Source organism: Danio rerio, chromosome 3 (assembly GCF_052040795.2).
Source record: "Danio rerio strain M-AB ecotype USA chromosome 3, GRCz13ab, whole genome shotgun sequence".
NCBI classification, from domain to species: Eukaryota; Metazoa; Chordata; class Actinopteri; order Cypriniformes; family Danionidae; genus Danio; species Danio rerio.
In genome coordinates, this window is record NC_141023.1 from 17,578,121 (window position 1) to 17,598,508 (window position 20,388).

General features: G+C 38.3%; 1 protein-coding gene and 2 long non-coding RNA genes across 5 annotated transcripts in view; 1 reads left to right on the plus strand and 2 right to left on the minus strand.

Moving 5' to 3' along the window:
* Positions 1 to 20,388, minus strand: part of LOC147845581 (uncharacterized) — a 73,743-nt gene that overhangs the window by 12,457 nt on the left and 40,898 nt on the right. The gene's annotated exons all lie outside the window — the stretch shown is intronic.
* Positions 2,390 to 12,065, plus strand: wfikkn2a (info WAP, follistatin/kazal, immunoglobulin, kunitz and netrin domain containing 2a). 2 transcript variants are annotated; one of them, XR_015480586.1, is made up of 3 exons: positions 2,390 to 2,908; positions 7,923 to 10,448; positions 10,503 to 12,065. XR_015480586.1 is itself a non-coding variant. In XM_087244160.1 (2 exons), the coding sequence occupies exons 1-2, from the start codon at positions 2,702 to 2,704 to the stop codon at positions 9,435 to 9,437; spliced, it is 1,722 nt and encodes a 573-aa protein (XP_087100286.1). In that variant the 5' UTR covers positions 2,390 to 2,701; the 3' UTR covers positions 9,438 to 12,065. The 2 variants fall into 2 exon arrangements, 1 of the variants encoding a protein (XP_087100286.1); XM_087244160.1 differs by having other exon boundaries at positions 7,923 to 12,065.
* LOC147845582 (uncharacterized) lies at positions 14,109 to 17,735 on the minus strand. Its single transcript, XR_015480621.1, has 3 exons — positions 16,558 to 17,735; positions 15,141 to 15,409; positions 14,109 to 15,096 (listed from the first exon to the last, which is right to left on the minus strand). It is a non-coding gene; the product is annotated as an uncharacterized LOC147845582 (long non-coding RNA).

Sequence of the window (20,388 nt, forward strand, 5' to 3'; positions counted from 1 at the left end):
CAGTTTACAGTTTTAATGGTTTAATCTCTAGTCATCTGTAACTCTTCTAGTGTTTATCTGCCTTGCTGATGATGCTCTAGACTGCGAGCTTCATCTGACGTCTGCTGTTTTCTGCTCTTTATGTATGTTTGAAGCACTCGACCTCTAGCCTGTACCGCACAGCTGGAGGTAACTTTCCCATGTCTGCCAGAGTCAGATGGGACGCAAATTAACTTCTGCTGAATATGTTCCTAGCGGCGGTGGTTTTATTGCTATTATTTTACGCCACTTGAAACTTTTAATGAGGCTTATAAAAGTCACGTTCACATACAGTTAAAAGCCACGTGATGCAGTCGCTCACACTGTAAAAACATGTCCTGATGCAAATCTGTAAAGTTAACTTAATTGTTTTTACAAATGAAGAGTTCAGATGCAAAAACCTCTAAATGCCATCTGAAATTCTCCTCTAAAATGAGCGTTTTTATCAGGATCCTGCGTGTATGTTCAGTGATTTCACTTTATTGGTAAAGTCATTTTCCTGGTCTTTAAAGTGAAATATGTCAACTTAGACAAAGCAAAGATGTTCATTTTCAATAGAAATTTCAGATTTTTGCATCTGAACTCTTCAAATTTTAACTAAACATAAACCAATGGTGTTTCCCCCCAAACAACTCAAGAATTGTGTTGTTTTAGCTCATTTAAATAATTCTTTAAATAAGCAGCAAAATCTTTTCATTTGTTTGTTTGTTTATTAGATGATTAAATAAAGATATTACTTTTCTGAAACTCTAAGATTTTTTTTTTTTTTTGGCAGAAAATATTCCTTTTTTTAGTCAGTATAAAGACAGGCGATGGGTAAATTACTTCAAACAAGTAATCAATTACTAACTATATCATTAAAACATATTTAAATAGCTTTTCTAATTACTTTGTGAGAAGGGTAATCCACAGCCTCTTCTTTATAGTCAGCTAAAATGTTCAGTTTTATTCATTCACTAGCAGCAACTTTTGGGTTGCCAGGTATGTAATTCTAGGAACAATATCCATTATGAAATGATTCAGTATAGCTTCGTTTTATGACGGATTTATTTACTTTTAGAACAAGGGTCTCAAACCCAATTCCTGGAGGGCCAAAGCTCTGCTTAGTTCAGCTCCAACCACCTCCAACTTACACCTGCGTAATAGTCTCTAGTAGTCTTAAACACCTTGATTAGTTGGATCAGCTGTGTTTGAGCAAAACTGTGCAGAGCTGCGGCCCTCCAGGAATCCAGTTTGAGACCTATGCTTTAGAAGCTTCAAAAACCTTTGATTACTGAAAACGTTGAGTTATTTATTTAACCCAATAGTTGAGTTAAACATATTTGGTGCTTTGTTTGCTTATTTTTAACCTTTATTAGGTTATTTATTAATAACCCAACCAGTTGAGTTAAATATTTGGTGCTTTATTGAGTTATTTTTTTAACCTTCATTTGGTTATTATTTTAATAACTTAACCAGTTGGGTTAAATTATTTTTTAATTTCAACAGTCGACTGATTTAACTGACACAAAACAGTTGTATTAATATGCGTGTGCAATGTTGTTTTAGCACTGTAAAGTTTAAGCTCTAACGCAATAATATTGTTGTTGCTTTTTTTTAAACTTTTTTTTTTTTCAAATAACCTCTCCGTGTCATGTTTTTATATCCGTTTCACCATCTTTTAGAAGCGTATGTATGGATGTGGTTGTACCAAATGTATTGTACACTGTGGACACTGAGCGAAGCATGCTGCAGCTGCTGGACAGGATACAGCATATAGCTCCATATTCTGCTCCATCAACACATCATTTTCTGCTTGCACATTTAGATCTGTCTGTACTTTGTTCTGTTTCTTTATTGTTTGTGATTCTTGATTTATTTTAACAAAAGTGTCTGGAAATTTTAATGGTAAAAAAGCATTTTCAATATTTTTGAATACTGTATGTTATTTATTTATTTATACAATCATAATTATAAAACTAATAGCAGTACTAGTAAAAATAGTAATACCAGAATGGGAAAAAAAATTATTTAATCAAAATAACCCAATACATTGGATAAAATAACCCATAGTTGGGAAGGTGCTATAATAACCTATAGGTTGGGTTAAATGTTGGGGTATTTTTAACCCAACTATTTTAACAGAGTAGTCATAGATAATGCATGCTTTATTAACGGCGAAAATTTTCTAAAAGTGTGATCATTAGTTCTTGACTTAAAGCATTATTAAAGTTTATTTTTGCGCCCTGCATAGTTATTCACGCACAATGAATAATGTGTAGTTTCAGTGTCCACTGCGCAGTGTGCAGGGCACCAGTTGTCCATTCCGAACACAGCCCGCCACTTCTCATTGGGCGGCTAAGAGTTAAAAGGTGTTGTCGTGCGTCACGCAGGTGCCTCTCTGAATCTTAAATGTCAGACACGCTCGAGAGCTCACTGTAGCCTTAACGTCTGCAAAAAAAGCGCTTTACTTTCAAGTATATGAAATGTTTTGTAACCGAGTTAAACCCGCAGCCTCTAATCCGGCAGCGCCGCTAACCGCCCCCCGCGCATCGGGCTCTCCTCCACTCCTCAAACCTCTTGACCGGAGCACACTTTAGCCACTTCTGCCCTTTTTACGCGTTGATTTTGGGGCTGACTGCTGAACTTTTTCACCCCTGGGGATCGCTTCCTCTTTTCCGAAAGGACTTTTACTCGCGTGGATATGTGGTGGATGCTGTTTCCCAGATGGATCTGGTTTTTGTTGGGACAGCTTTTCTGTGTCTCGCGCTTGCATTTGCGCGCGCGAGCGATGCCAATGACTCTGTCCAAAGTGGTGTATTCTCATGCGGGAATGTGTCCGAACGAGATGAACCCGAACCTGTGGGTGGACGCCATGAGCACCTGCGCGCGGGAGTGCGAGTCCGACCAGGTGAGTTCAGCTGCTCCGCTACGTGCCATTGTTCCTGTTGCTTATGGCCAAACGTTTAACAATGCATCACACAGGCTTATTTGTAATATTTGTTGTGGAATAGTTTTAGTAGGCTACACTGGAAAAAATATTCATTGGATTTACTCCCTTTTTAATGTGTTTGCAAACAATTTATCCGGGCTGAATTTAAACAAAGTAATTAACTTGAACATGACTAGATGTAATTTGTTTGTTTAAAGTCAGCCCACATCAATCGTTTGCCAACCATTTAGCTTAATTAGTAAATCATTACATATAATGTAGTTTTTTTTTAATTTAATAAAGAAAATAGTAAATGTTCGCATCAGAACATGAATTTGTTTATTTATTTGCAGAATATGAATTTAGATTTATTACAACATTTTCAGTAACTAAGTTTTGGGAAAAGACTGTTACACTGTAAAAAGTGATTAGTTACTTAAAGCGAGTAAACCAATTGCCTTAAAAGCAACAAGTTGACTTCACAAAGATAATGTAAGTAAATTCATTGTAACCTGGAACTGTTAAGTTGACTTCATTTTATAATTATGTTTATCAGACTATTTTAGCACGTCTGTTTTCCAAAAATTATTGCAATACTTCATATTTGGTGCTTCATTAAGTCTATAAAATCTACAATTATAGCCTGTATTAAATTTAGAAGACACACTGAAGTCTGGAAGAGCAGATTTATTTTACTACATGTCATTTTGCTAGATACAGAAAAAGCTGAAAAACAAAAAACAAATATAATAAAGGGGTATTGAAAAAAGTGATTAGTTTACTTTTATTTTAAAAAGTAAGTAGAAATTGCATAATTATAAAAATGAAGTCAACTTAACAAATCCAAGGTACAATGAATTTACCCCCTATTATTTTTGCAAAGTCAAATTGTTGCTTTTATGGCAACTGGTTTACTAGCTTTAACTTTTTACAGTGTGCATGATGCATTTGACCATTATAATTTTTTTACCAAGTTTAGGTTTCATACACTGTAAAAAAAAATACTGGGTTCCACACAATTCCTTCATGTAGTCCCAACACATATTAAGTTATCTTTATCGTTTTTACAAATCTAAGTGGATTGAACATAAAACAATTAAGTTGTCTCACAAAAAAACAAATACATAAAGATTTGTGTTGTTTTTTTCTGAACTCATTTTATACTGTAAAAAAATTGACTCAACTCAAAACTTTCAGGCAACGAACTTCAGGACATTTTAGAGTTTACTTCAACTTTAATCAAGTCATGTGCTGTAATTGGGTTGAAAGTTGAGTTGTCCTGAAGTTTGTTGCCCTAAAATTTTAGGTTAAGTCAACTTTTTTGATGGTGTAGTTTAAACATGCAGCTAAACGTTTTTATTTCATTTTTATTTTTATTTTTTGAGTGTAGCTGATACCAATTTAGAGACTAAACACTGAGATGTAATGTTAATAAAATATTTACTGCCGTTTCTGCTAAAACTTTGATTAGCATGGTACATTTGATTGAATTTATTATCTAAATGTATTTATGTACAGTGCAAATGTAAGTACAATCCTCACAAATCTATCTTTTAAATTCATACCTGTAATAGGAAGTAATACAATAATATATTTGTGCATATACATTAGATTAGTCATTACTGAAGCCAAATCTGGAGCTTATCTAACAAAATAACTTACAACAACAGTCCAAAAACTAGTGCACCCAAATTTAGATGTCATAGAAAAATATTAAATACAAATGTAAAGAAAAAAAAAGGAAAAATCAAAAGAAGCAAAAAAAGAAAAATTTAGTTGAAATTTTGTAGTTAGTATATATATATATATATATATATATATATATATATATATATATATATATATATATATATATATATATATATCAATATTTTGCTTGAATTTAGTTGTATTATCTTTCAATTATATGTTTGGTGACTAAAATATTATTTTAATCAATATATCAGTTTGTAAATCTGTTTTGTTTAAATGCACCAAAATATATGACCTATATTCACTGAGAAATGGATACAAATATTCATTTTCAAAATGGGATGTACTCAATTATGCTGAGCATTGTAAATACTGTTGAAGTCAGAATTATTAGCCCCACTGAATTATTAGCCCCCCTGTTTATTTGTTTTCGCAATTTCTGTTTAATGGAGAGATTTTTTAAACATTTCTAAACATAATAGTTTTAATAACTCAGTTTAAATAACTGATTTATTTTATCTTTGCCATGATGACAGTAAATAATATTTGACTAGATTTTTTTTTTAAAGACCCTTCTATAGAGCTTAAAGTGACAATTAAAGGCTTAACTGGGTTAATTAGGGTAACTAGGCAGGATAGGGTAATTAGGCAAGTTATTGTATATCGATGGTTTCTTCTGTGGACGGTCGGAAAAAAAAAGTTAGCTAAAGGGGCTAATAATTTTGAGCTTAAAATGGTTTATAAAAAATTAAAAACAACTTTTATCCTAGCTGAATTAAAACAAACAGGACTTTCTCCAGGAGAAAAAAAATATTATCAGATATAGTGTGAAAATTTCCTTGCGCCGTTAAACATAATTTGGGAAATATAAAAAAAAAAAAGAAAAAAAAATCAAAGGGGGGCTAATAATTCTGACTTCAACTGTATGCGTGTCTGTGCTTAATGTTTACAGTTCATTTTATAGTTACAAATTGCTGTGCCTTAAATTTTTAAGTTGAAGCAAGTGAACCGTATCAGTGATTTTAACTTAACATTAAAAGTTATTAAAAGTTGTCATATGTTGTTATGATTTGTTTATCAAATAATGTTGACAGTGTAGGCCAATTAGTGTATTAGCTACCCCTGTCTTCAAAAAATGTGACAGAACATTTACAAATGAAGGGTGGAGTTATGTATTATTTTATTAATAAATCTTTTACAAGGCGTCACAGTGGTGCAGTGGGTAGCATGATCGCCTAACAGCAAGAAGGTCGCTGGTTCAAGCCTCGGCTGGGTCAGTTGGCATTTCTGTGTGGAGTTTGCATGTTATCCCCATGTTCGTGTGGGTTTCCTCCGGGTGCTCCGGTTTCCCACACAGTCCAAAGACATGCCGTGTAGGTGAATTGGGTAAGCTAAATTGGCCATAATGTGTGTGAATGAGAGTGAATGGGTGTTTCCCATTGCTGGGTTGGAAAGGCATCCGCTGCGTAAAACAGATGCTGGATAAGTTGGCGGTTCATTCCGCTGTGGCGACCACAGATTAATAAAGGGACTAAGCAAAAAATAAAAAAATAAAGGAATGATACATGTTTTATTTGAATTAACATGTTTGGCAAGTTGTAAGGATAAAAGCTTAATTTTTTTTGAATGTCAGAATTTCAAATTCTAATAAGTAATGAAATCTGTGATTCTGTGAATCCTCTTAGCTGCATCTTTAAAAAAAAAAAAGCCTCAATAATTCTATACAATGGCATCTCACATCTCAAGATTATTTGCCTCTTCATTATGAATCAATTCAATTCAATTCACCTTTATTTGTACAGCGCTTTTACAATGTAGATTGTGTCAAAGCAACTCCACATAGAAGATCATAGTAAATGGAAACAGTGTAGTTCAGTTCAGTTTAGCTCAGTTCAGTGTGGAGTCCAAACACTGAAGAGCAAATCCATCGAATCACATGTTGAGGAAAAAAAAGTCACTCTGACAACAGAATCCCAGTTTTTAAAAGATGTCTAATAGATGTCTAATAGTAATCTAAACATAGTCGTCTTGGGTAAAATAAAGCTAAATTTGGGCTGTCAGTGAAAATCTAATAGGCGCTAAGAATAGGCCAAAACTAGACTAGTCATCAAGTAAACAGAAATAAATGACTACATATATAAAGTCTGTCTAATCTGTATATTTGACGATTAGTCTAGATTTGGGCTATTCTTGGATGTCTATTAGATTTTCACTGACAGCCCAAGTTTCGCCTTGTTTTAGCCAAGCTGTCTATGTTTAAATGTCTATTGAACACAACATTGTTTGCTGGGAAATATCGATTTCAATATGCTATAATAACATCTGAAATTAAATTGAAAAAAAAAAGAAAAATTCTACAATATTTTCTAAATGAATTTCACAGTAATTTTTTTATTATTTAACTAAGCTATTTTTGTTCTAGCCTATGCTATAACACAGTCCTTGATCATCTGAATACTTTTTATGTATACATTTTGTTGTAATTGTAGAAAAAACGACAACTGTCACTGTCTGTGACATAAAAAAATGTCCATCTCATGCAATAACTTCAGTAACTGATTTTAAAAAATGCACATTAATTTCTAGTCATCTGCATATTCATATGAAAATATTGTTCTAAAAATATCTGATCATCTGAATTCATTGTGTTTTTGTTTTTAAAAGATGTCTAAAGATGTCTAATAGATGTCTAAACATAGTCATCTTGCTAAAACAAGGCTTAATTTGGGCAGTCAGTGAAAATCTAATGGACATCTAAGAATAGGCCAAAACTAGTCTAGTCATCAAATAAACAGAAATGAATGACTACACATATAAAGTCTGTCTAATCTGTTTATTTGATGACTAGTCTAGTTTTGGGCTATTCTTAGATGTCTATTAGATTTTCACTGACAGCCCAAGTTAAGCCTTGTTTTAGCTAAGCTGTCTACATTTAGAAGTCTATTAGACGTCTATTAAACACCAAATTTAATGTTGGGAAATGTCGATTTCAATATGCCACAAAAACATCTGTAATTGATTTGAATAAATACACATTAATTCTCAGTCATCTGCATATTCTTATGAATATATGTTGTTCTAAAAATATCTGATCATCTGAACACATTGTGTTGTCATCGTTGTAAAGACCGTAAACAGTGGCACTGGAAAATGTCTAATTCATTGGAAAAATACACATTAAGCCTTCTAGTTTATGCCAACACTGAAAAAGTTAAACTTAATCAAACAGGAATCTCATGCATGCCAATAACTTCAACAAACTTTAAGCACGCTTCTCATGAAATCTCATTTGTACCTCCAGGACTGTGAGCCGTTTGAGAAATGCTGTTCAAATGTTTGTGGACTCAAGAGTTGTGTGGCCGCCCGATACATGGACATTCAGGGCAGGAAAGGTCCAATGGGAATGCCCAAAGGGGTCACCTGTGACAAGTTTATGTGCACCCAGCAGGGTTCGGAGTGTGAAATCTGGGATGGACAACCAGTATGCAAGTGCAAGGACCGTTGCGGACGGGAGCCCTTTTTCACCTGCGCCTCAGATGGCATGACTTACTATAACAAGTGTTACATGGATGCTGAGGCTTGCACCAGGGGCATCACTCTCACTGAAGTCACCTGCAGGTATCACTTTAGCTTGTCTAATACCAGCCCTCTCCCAGTGGAAACCACTGCCCGGCCCACCACTGCCCATCCCATAACTACTCCCATGGACATTCAACGTCCTGCCATGCTCAGCAAACCAGCACACCACTTTGTTTTTGTGGGCGAAACGGCCAGCTTCCTCTGTGAGGTGACGGGAAAACCAAAGCCAGCAATTACATGGGAAAAGCAGATCGAAGGTAAAGAGAATACTGTGATGAGACCCAACCACATGCAAGGAAACATAGTAGTAACTAACATCGGCCAGCTGGTCATATACAACGCTCAGGTTCAGGATGCAGGTATATACACCTGCACTGCCACAAACCAGGGCGGGTCCGTGCAAGCACATTTCCCCCTTTCTGTAGTCCCTAGGGAGCAACTCAAACCAGTGCTGGTGATGAATTCCACTCGTCTACCTGCTGAAGAGTGCCTGAAAGCACCGGACATGGATGACTGCGGAGAGGAGAGTATGAGATGGTACTATGAAGCCAAGCGCAACAACTGCTTCACCTTCACGTACAGCCAGTGCAACAAAAACCGAAACCATTTTGATGCCTATGATTCGTGCATGCTGTCCTGTGGAGCGGAGCTCGCGGCACCTTGCTCCCTGCCTAGTGTGCAAGGTCCTTGCAAGGCTTACAAGCCACGCTGGGCTTACAGCCATGCACTCAAAAAATGCCAGTCATTTGTTTATGGAGGCTGCGGCGGAAACGAGAATAACTTCGAGAGCAAGGAAGCTTGTGAAGAGATGTGCCCATTTCCCAAGACCCACAACTGCAAGCAGTGCAAACCCCGGCAGAAGATGGTCCCCAGCTTCTGCAAGAGTGACTTTGTGGTTTTGGGTCGCATTTCAGAGTTGACGGAAGATCACGACTCTGGACATGCCCTCATCACGGTGGAGGAGATCTTGAAGGATGAGAAGATGGGGCTGCGATTCTTTGGGCAAGAGCCTCTGGAGGTCACACTGCTCAACATGGACTGGAACTGTCCCTGTCCGAACATAACGAGAGCCGAGGGACAGATGATCATCATGGGGGATGTTCACAATGGGATGGCCGTGCTTCAGCCCGACAGCTTCGTTGCCACTTCCAGTGTGCGGCGTGTTCGCAAACTCCGTGAGATCGTCAACAAAAAGACTTGTGACATTTTGAAGGAGTTCGGCAGCACAAAGTACTAGGACATTACAATTCCCGAATCTCTGGACACCCTAGAGGAGGGTTGTCAGATGCTGCTTCTGGAGTGTATTTTCCCCTTTTTTTTTAGCTCCAATACGCCCGCCTTTGGGCTTGTAGTGACCCTGAAGACCTTGAATAACTTCAGGTCTAAAGTTAAGTTCTAAAGAAGATGATCCTTCAGGAGCAGTGTTGGACACTCTTGTCTTAAATCAGAGGTATCCATACCTGTTTCTGGAGGGCCGGTGTACCTCTAGAGTTTAGCTCTTAAATTATTATTTTTTAAATATTGATGCGACCTCCAATTGACAATAGCCCCTTTCACACACTGATACTAGTAAATATCTGGAAAACGACTTTACCAGTAAATTTAAAAAAGTGCTGTTCACACAGGCAAGGACGTTACGGAATTTTTCCGGAAAAGAGCATTCACACATCCATTCCAAAATATCGGAAAATTCTGACATCATCAACCAGAAATGAGCTCTAAATGGCTGCGCTTGTATTTGTAAACATTTGACTACATCACAAACTCTGTGGATGGATCAGTATTGAGAACAACTCCAATGAAAACACATAGAGAAACACTTTCGCATGTCAAGATGTACATGATATTTGTGTGTGCTGGCGCTCACGTGCTGTGTCAAGGGCACACGCAAAGCTTGAAGGTAAACAAACAATGGCTTATCATAATCATCTTATCGATAATTATTTACACGATTGGCATTAAGATGAACATATAAGCGTTATCTGACTAACATCCAGCAGCTCAATATGTCTGGTAAAATTTTCAAAGGATTTTATTTTCATAAACCGCGCGGAAGTTAATTTGTCTGATTGTTCTGATTGGCTATAGCAGACGTCTCACGTCAGCACATTCTAGACGTGCACGCGATCTTTCCAGCAATCTTCCTTCTGCATTCACACAGCGACGCATTCCGGCAAATTACCAGTAATGTTACAACTTCTCTTTCCGGAAAATAGCCAGAACGAATTTACCGGTATTTTCAAAAAGGGCCTGTTCACACATACACACCTTTCCGGAAAATTGCCGGTAATCTTCCGGAAAGGTGTGTATGTGTGAAAGGGCCTAATAACAGCCTCCAAAATGAGATGCAGATTTAGAGCTATGGAAATCCACATGAGGTGGTTTTAAATTAGCAAATATTTCAAATATTACCGATGTAAACATGAGCTGAGCAGCTTACAGCACAAGGCTTAATTGAAAAGCACGCCACTCCTGTTGGTATCGTCAATCCGCTATGCGTAGAGTTGTTAGTGGAGGGGCCGGATTACAATTAACCTCTCCAATATTTTGAATTTGGACTGCTAGACCTAGTTTAATCTGACATGCTGCACCTTTAAAGAAAACTGTAAGTTTCCCACTCATAATAACAACTTTGTGGTGTTCATATGCATTCAACTCGTAAATACAATTTATCCAACATGACTTAAATGCATGATAAACTGCAGACTAGCAGCCCCTCAGGAGCAGTATCGGACACCCTTGTCTTAAACAAGGGGTATCCAAACCTGTTTCTGAAAGGCCAGTGTTCCTCAGAGTTTAGCTACACTTTTTTAAAAGCACAACTTGGGGTCCTCAGATTGATTAGGTAGATAGGTGTACTGAAACTGCAGATCAGCAGGCCTCCAGGAGCAGTTTTGAACATCCTAAACCAACGTGCCTGCCTCTTGTACCTGTATTTCTTCTTGAAACAGGCTCACTTAAAAACTTGACTTGTAGATTCTACAATCATATCTCATGCTTCTGACACAGCATGGAGCTGCTTGAATTATCCAAGGAGAGATTAAATATGTGAATTACACTGTATGACACACAGGCATACGTATATGCTAGCTGATTTCCTATGAAAGTATTACCTTATTTACATCTACATGTCGTAATGTAAGTCCAGTTATTTTGGTTTGACTAAAAAGCCACAAATGTAGTATTTAACTCTTTCTAACTGTCTCAAAAGAAATGCCTTGCAGGCAGTCACTGAACTTTAACTTTCAGTGGAAACCAATGGTTAAATATTACTAACCTAAAACTTTATTTATGCCTTGTGAGGATTTAATTAAAGCTGAAGTGTGTAGTTTTTTTTTCAGAATAGGCAGAATAAACACCATCTTAACATGCCGCTGAAATTCTAAGCAAACAATTTAGAGTTCACAATGCTAGATTGTTCAAGTACAATAACATTTGTTCAACCAGTACTGCAAAATCCTTGTAGGATTTATTTGTCTGACGAATATGGGAACGATCAGGAAACTTTCATTTCAGGTTGTGGCGAGAAAATTACACACTTCAACTTTAATTATGAAGCCATGTCATTCTTAAAGTAAAAAACATGACATGTTAAATACTATTGCACCTTATTTTAATTCATAGTCTTTTGTGCTGTAATCATTGTCCGTTGTCCCGTCTATTTATGCATTACTACCATAAATTGAAACAAAGGTAGTCCTATGTACTTTACAAAGTATGTTACATGTTGTTTTTGTTGTTTTCTTTGTCAAACCATACAATGGCAAACATATAATGAGATTATAACTATTATTTTATGAACAGCTGAAATGCATTTAATGTTTATGAAACACCAGAGAGACCATTAAAGACATTTCCAATAAAACCCAGGCATTATTCTTGTTTGAGATCCTTTCCACAAGATATACAGTACTTGCAAGCTTCAGTAGTGTGTGGTCTCTGAGAGACTTTTTTTTAAAATGTGCTTTGATAAGTAGGGGCATACTTTATAATAGAAGAGCGATCCCACCCCAATCCTGATGGATTTTATTGTCAGTCAGTCCTGGCCTGCAATCTGGAACAGTCGGGCACTAATCTGAATATCCCTTAAGTCAGGGGTGTCAAACTCAATTCCTGGAGGGCTGAAGCCCTGCACAGTTTAGTTCCAACCCTGCTCCAACACACCTGTAGGTTTCAAACAAGCCTGAAGGACTCAATTAGTTTGATCAGGTGTGTTTAATAAGGGTTGGAACTAAACTGTGCAGAGCTGCGGCCCTTTTGGAACTGAGTTTGACACCTGTGCCTTAAGTCATCTATAGTACACTCTCTGAAATGAATGTACAAAAACTATCACTGAAGTGGCTGTTTTACTTTCAGGCAACACTACGCACCCTAAAATACTAACCCAGTCACAGCTTTTGAAACTTTTATTTCAAACCATATAGTTACAGCTCTGTTTCTTAGCATCTCAAACTCATTTAAAATTTCAGCTACATAAAAACGTTCCACAGGTTATACAAGCAAGCTTGCATCTTTGTGAGATGTTGGGCTTTGATAAGGAGGGACATACTGTATGATATCAATCCCACCTCCAATCATGATGGATTCTATTGAACAGTTGGGCAAAAATCTGAATATCTCAATGTCATCTATAGTACACTTTCAGAAATAAGTGTACAAAAACTGTCACTTAGGTGGTACCTCTTCAAAAGGTGCTGTTGTACTTTTAGGTAACACTATGGACCGTATGATACCAACCCAGTGACAGCTTTTGTCATTTTTATTTCTATTTGTGATAATGTGGCTCTGTTGATTAGCATCAAAAACTAAGTTAAGTTGTCATCTGTATACAAATTGTCCACAAATTATACAAGCAAGCTTGCGTGGTGTCTGTGAGATGTTTTTGAGCTGGCTTTGATAAGGGGGAACATACTTTATGGTTGAACAACGATCCCACCCCCAATCCTGAAGGATTCTATTGTCATTCAATCCTGGCCCAAAATCTGGAACAGTTTGCCCTATTCTGAACATCCCTTAAAGTCATCTATAGTATGCTCTCAGAAATAAATGTACAAACACTGTCACTGTGGTGGTAACCTGTTCCAAAAGTGCTGTTGTACTTTTAGGTAACACTATGGACAACTTTTGTAACTTTTATTTCTTTTTCCAACCATGTAGCTACAGCTCTGTTGATCAGCATCTCAACACGTTTAAAATGTCATCTACATCATTGTTCTTGTTTGCAAAACTTTCCGCTTGCGTAGTATGTGGTCTTTGTGAGACGTTTTTGACCGGGCTTTGATAAGGAGGGACATAGTTTATGATAGAAGAGTGATCCCACCCCCAATCCTGATGGATTCTATTGTCAGTCAGTCCTGGCGTTGAATCTGGAACAGTCGGGCACTAATCTGAACATCCCTTAAAAGTCATCTATAGTATACTCTCAGAAATAAATGTACAAACACTGTCACTGTGGTGGTACCTTTTTCAAAGGTGCTGTTGTACTTTTAGGTAACACTTTGGACCAACCCAGTGACAGCTCCTGTAACTTTTATTACCATTCCTAACCATGTAGTTACAGTTGATTAGCCTCTCAAACCTGTCTTTGAAATGTCATCTACATCACTGTTCTTGTTTGCAAAACTTTCCGCTAGCGTAGTATGTGGTCTTTGTGAGACATTTTTGAACGTACGTTGATAAGGAGGGACATACTTTAAGATAGAAGAGCAATCCCACCCCCAATCCTGATGAAGTCTATTGTCAGTCAGTCAGTCAGTCAGTCCTGGCCTTGAATCTGGAACGGTTTGGCACTAATCTGAATATGCCTTAAAGTCATCTGTAGTATACCCTCAGAAATAAATGTACAAACAGTCACTGAGGTGGTACTTTTTCCAAAGGTGCTGTTGTACCTTTAAGTAACACCATGGACAACTTTTGTAACTTTTATTTCTATTTCTAACCATGTAGTTACAGCTCTGTTCATTAGCATCTCAAACTCCCGTTTAAAGTGTCATCTACATCATTGTTCATGTTGGCAAAACTTTCCGCTTGTATAGTATGTGGTCTTTGTGAGAAGTTTTTGACCGGGCTTTGATAAGGAGGGACATAGTTTATGATAGAAGAGCGATCCCACCCCCAATCCCGATGGATTCTATTGTCAGTCAGTCCTGGCCTTGGTTCTGGAACAGGTCACATTCCAGCTGTTCTTTGGTGGGAAGTGTTGCGGCTAAGGGGGATGGGGGGGCCAGTCTGATCCCTTGTGTTGTGTCTGGGTCTGGGACTCTCTCCTCGGCTGCAGAGCTTTCATGTGAGAACCATCGCCTCCCCCCGGCCGCCCGGCCCTCTCATCTCCCCAGCTCCAACTCCAGCCAAGCTGTGACCCTGCATGGGAGGGGAGCCAGCACACACACCACTCTCTGTTTTAAAGGCACGGCTTTGAACTTTTGACTGGAGCTGGATGGGAGGGAGAGGGATAACACATGCTTTTTCCCTAGGGTGGGCCTCCGATGGCTGCTACCTCAGGCTGGCCGACAGGGCCTCATCCATGACCCCGTAAGAGGCTAATGAAAGGAATGAAAAGAGCGAGAGAGAGAATCAGAGATAGGATAGGCTGGGGGGTGGATGCTGGGAATGTGGAGTGGGGAAGTTTCATTAAAACTGTTGACAAGTGTCAAGTGAAGCACTCGGGCTCAAGTTCAACAGGCATAAAAGAGAGTTTGTTGTTTCTTGGTTGGCTAAACGCTAGTTACAAACTCACTGAGCAACACTGTAAGTGCATATTTGAGATTTGGACGTTTAAGCACTGGGTGTTGAAAAGATCATATGAGATGAGGGACGTGACCTCACGTGGTTGTTACAGCTCTGTTTATTAGCATCTCTACTTAAAAGTCAAGTTTGCTAACCACTACTTGTGAACGCTAACAATTTTTTTATTCAGCGATATTGTTTTTATTAAGTTCACGTGTTCAAATTTTACAGTGTTTATTTTGCTAGCTCACATTTGTATTTTTTTAGGTGAAAGATAGTCCGTGCATTTGTTTGGTAGTCTTCAATCAAATCCTGATGACTTGCTTTTGTGTTTGCAGTGGCGGCCCTTTGGTTGTGCATTAATCTGAACATCCCTTAAAGTCATCCATTGCAGTGGTCCGCAACCGTTTTATCACCGCGGACCGGTCTATGCTTGACCCAGGGCGGGGGTGTTCTAGAAAAGATGCAATATGCAAACGGCCCCTAAGGCCCCGTTTACACTGGTGCGTTTTAGTTTTAAAACGGCGTTTTAGAATGAAAACGATCCGCGTCCACACTCGCGTTTTACCCAGCGTTTCTGAACTGCTCTCCGTCCACACCAAAACGCTGAAAACGCACATCACGTGACCACACACACACACTTTGGCAATCGCTGGAGCCCATCTACCCAGATGAGAGCTCTGCTAGTCGGACTTCTCATCAAGCATCTCCCGCTGGATCTAATCTCACTATATTTATTAAACGTGATATTTCATTCATCTTGTTGTCTTTATCTAACGACATATTCCCTGACTTTGGTCATTGGAATCTATTACTTGTTCTCAGGTAACGTGTTTTGGCTGAGCGCAAAGATAAGTTAATGATTAATGAAACCACGTAGCCTACATTCTGTATATTGACTGATCGCTTGCCTTTATTTCCTATAATGTATAAACTTATTGTATGTTATACTTTTATAATGGCCATTATCGATTATTAAAACTGATATTCAGCAAAAGAGAGGGTATGTTTCGTATTTTCACTGAAATTGAAAGGAGGCAGTTGTTATCGGCTCCGTTTTGTTATAAATATGCACACAGTGAAGATGACGCTCATGCAGCACCACGCCTCAACATGTCTGCTGTCTGTTTAGTTGTTAATATTAAAATAAAAATAGGCAGTTCCTTATATAAAGTTTACATTTTATTGTTGAGAAAGTGAAACAACGTAGCCAGAGTGATGTGAATGAAGTTATAAAGTACACGATTCCCTGTGAAGATTGACGCGTGTCCTCGGTATGTTTTCCATATCAAACTGAGAAGAAGAGATGCAGCCTTGATCAAACTTGCGATGTCTGAACTTACACGGAGAAGATTCAGGACTGAACTGTGTGTTAGGCTACTTAATATTGAGGAAAAGCCCCAATCAGAGAGGCGAATGTCTGCAGCCCCGCCTCCGTTTTCAGATGTCTCCGTCTTTCCCCATCCACACTGAGACGGGGCAGCTGCGTTTCAGAATGAAAACGGCCTCTCCAGCGTTTTCGAAACGCTCCGTTTTCGGCGCTCGAGAACTCCGGCGTAGTGTGGACGGATGGCGTAACCGTTACAAAACTTCTGCGTTTTCAAACTAAAACGCACTAGTGTAAACGGGGCCTAAGAGGCCTCCGTCATTTGCGATCTCTAGCTGTTGATCTTCTTGCACAGATATGGTGGATTCACTTGATTTGTTGACAAATGGGTTGTAGGTCTATTCATTGGCAGTTTGCGGGTCCTTTCGCTGGGCCTTTTTCCCTTAGCAAAGAAACTTTCCAAAGATGTCTGTTTCTTACTTATTTTGCTGCTCGTGCGGTAAATTTGGGCGCTCAAGCAAAGTCCTTTTAAGGCAAGTGAATTCCCTTGGCGGCCATCTTTGAAACGCCTCTCGGACAGTATGCTTGGGCATTTTGTTTAAATGGAGAAACATCAAATTCTCCAAAACTGCTTGTAAAGCTTACCATTAAACTTCATATAAGGAATCACAAATAAAATTAAACAACAATTGTCTCTTTAATTTCTCAATGCCTGAATCTCACAAAATCTGCAGAGACTCGCATCTAGTCCGAGCCCCTCCTCTGGAGTTTTGTCAGTCTATAGCGATTGATGATTGGCTCCTGTACTAGAAGGTGGGCTTTATTCACTATATTGACTGTTACACTTTTCCCCAATCAAATCAATACGAGTGACATGTCTTGTGTATTCTATAGTCTTTGGCTCAAGCGACCAAGATGTAAGCGAAAGAATTTGGTCATTTTTCAAAATAAAAGATCGACTCGGATAATAAATAAAATGGAAGTATTTCATGATTTCTTGTGCTGCTCTGTACCAATTGATCCACGAACTGGTACCGGTCCACGGCCTGGTGGTTGACCACCACTGATCTATTGCATACTCTCTGATATACATCTGCTGGCAGCTAGCTCTCTGCAACTCTCACATGGACGCCCGCTGAAGCTAAGCAGGGCTGCGCCTGGTCTGTACCTGGATAGGAGACCACATGGGAAAGCTAGGTTGCTGCCAGAAGTGGTGTTAGTGCTAGATCAGCAGGGGGCGCTCAACCTGCGGTCTGTGTTGGTCCTAACGCCCCAGTATATTGACGAGGACTCTATGCTGCTCAGTGATGTTTATTATTACCATTTGATGAGTCTTCCCATTCACTACAGATTTGAATTGAGAAACCATTTGTTTATGGCCACTTTTTTAGTCATATCACATATTAAAGTGAATTTTATATAAAATCATAGTGAACACAACAGTCTCTGGACATGCTGCATCACAAATACCAAATTTTTACCAAAAAAACAAACAAACAAAAAAACACTTTTTGGCCATCGAACATTAGGCATACATATATATATATATATATATATATATATATATATATATATATATATATATATATATATATATATATATATATATATATATATATATATATATATATGTATATTGCGATCATGATTTTCAAAAGTATTACATCGCTTTGTAAACGTTTATTATTACCATTTAATGAGTCTTCCTATTCAGTTTGATAGAGAGCTTGGACCTGAAAGCCGCTTTACGTGACGTCACACTTAACAAGCGGACATTGGCAATAGAGGGAGGCATATTTGGGCAGCAGGCCAAGTGCCTTAGTGTCTCACCAGTGATGATATACAGCCACATCGCACTGCTACGAGTGTGACATTGTGTTTATACAACAGTTCGACAGCATAATCGTGTATATGAAAAAGAAAATCAAACACGGAGAGTCTAAGATGAACTACTTTCTTCTGCCATCCATTAACATCTGCAGCTGATGGTCAAAACTGTAGGAACCGTTGCTACTTCCTAAACGTCACTTTAGAGCTACTGTTTGAATGATTCTCTAGCGTAATGTCTAAAGTGATGACATACAGGTGATTTTGCTGACATTTTAAGATTTTAACGATGAACGGCATGAAATGTCTTTCAGTCTACCGAGATATCTCCCAGTATTTCTCTGTTGTTAATAATTAGTCCAGAAAAAACAACGCAATCACTACCAGATTGCTGTTGTGTTTGTGATAAGGAAAGACGCTAAACACATGCGGGTATTTCTTCTTTCTTTCTGTTTACTGAACTAGTCTGCTGTAGCGAAAATAGGAGACTCATTAGAAACAGATGGCCATCTCTGCTGTTTTAAGGCTTTAAGATGAGTCCCATCTCACACTCAAGACACTACAGTTACTATGGCAAAAATACAACATACAAAAGAGAGAGATCGACTTAGAAAGTCATTTATCTGTTTTATAATGATTTAATCAGCTGTAGTTTAAAATTGTGCTGGGTTTTTCCTTCTCTAAGGGCTTATTATGCTGTCTCTGTCACTATCTTGGAGATGAACAACGTCAACCGTCTTTGCTCAGTATGACAGGCTGATGGCCGCCAATGCACTCTATCAGAAATTATAAATATTTTAATTTATATTAAAATAAACTGCATAGTTGCAATCTAAACCACTACATTCTCAAATAAAAATGCCTCAAAAGGACAAGATGTTGCCCAACAGCAGCTATATATGTGTATGTAGGTATATATATACATATATATACACACACACACACACACACACACACACACACACACACACACACACACACACATACATACATTATATATATATATATATATATATATATATATATACACACACACACACACACACACACACACACACACACACACATACATACATACATATATACACATGCATACATATACATACATATATACATATACAAAATGTAGCTTGAAGCAGCGTAAACGGCTTGATTTTCACCATATTATCAGGTAAAATTGACATCAAAAACACGAGTCTGGTTTTATTAATTTTTTTGATCTTGGGATGAGATTTGGCAAGACATCTTGACCCCTGCAGTCTGGCTTCAGAGGGCCTTGCGCACTTGTTCAAGCGTGTTCAAGCACTTCTGTTTCAGATTTATCCTGTCTGCTTATTCTTGTTCCCTCAGAAGTCGCTTCTCAAGCACTTTTTCTTTGGCGTCCATTGATTTGCGTGCCCTGACAAGGGTATTCGTTTCTTCTCAAAGTAAATTATGCAAATGAAATGTCTCATTGCGCATGCAGAAGTGGGCGTGCATATGCTCCATTCATTCCAGGATCAAATTCCCACAGCGATCAAGAGTCTAGTGTTGTTCCCGAATGGGTGGGATTTCCCAGAAGTTGAGAACTGATGCATTACAATTCAAGAGCAGCTGCTTTCAGATGAAATTACACGATACTTACAGTATATAACAGTATAAGTCTGCCATCTGAAACTCTTTATTCATCAGGGGTCGCACCACAGCGGAATGAACAGCCAACTTATTCAGCATACCTTTTTACGCAGTGGATGCCCTTCCGGCTGCAACCCGTCATTGGGAAACACCCATACACTCTTGCACTCAAACATATTCAGTATGGACAATTTAACCTACCCAATTCACCTAAAGCGCATGTCTTTGGACTGTGGGGGAAACCGGAGCACCCGGAGGAAACCCACGCCAACACAGGGAGAACTTGCAAACTCCACAAAGAAATGCCAACTGACCCAGCCAAGGTTCAAACCAGCGACCTTCTTGTGGTGAGGTGATGGTGCTACCCACTGCGCCACCGTGACTCCCTGAACTCTAAATTTTAAAAGTTTATTTTGCTAGCGTGCATTGTTATTCTTTAGGCAAACAATTAATCCATGCAAGTTTGTTTCGGTAATCTTCAATCAAATTCTGAACATTTGCTTCAACGTTTGTAGTGTCGGTTCTTCTCTGATGATGTCAGTCTGACAGCTTCAGCCACAATATTCTTAACTACGCTCTTCTTACCATTAGTTTGCTATGAGGGAATGATGTGCAAAAACAAAGCCCTGTGCAAACAACATGCTAATTTATGCTAAAATAGTGCTAGTTACATGCTAATCCATGCTAAAACATG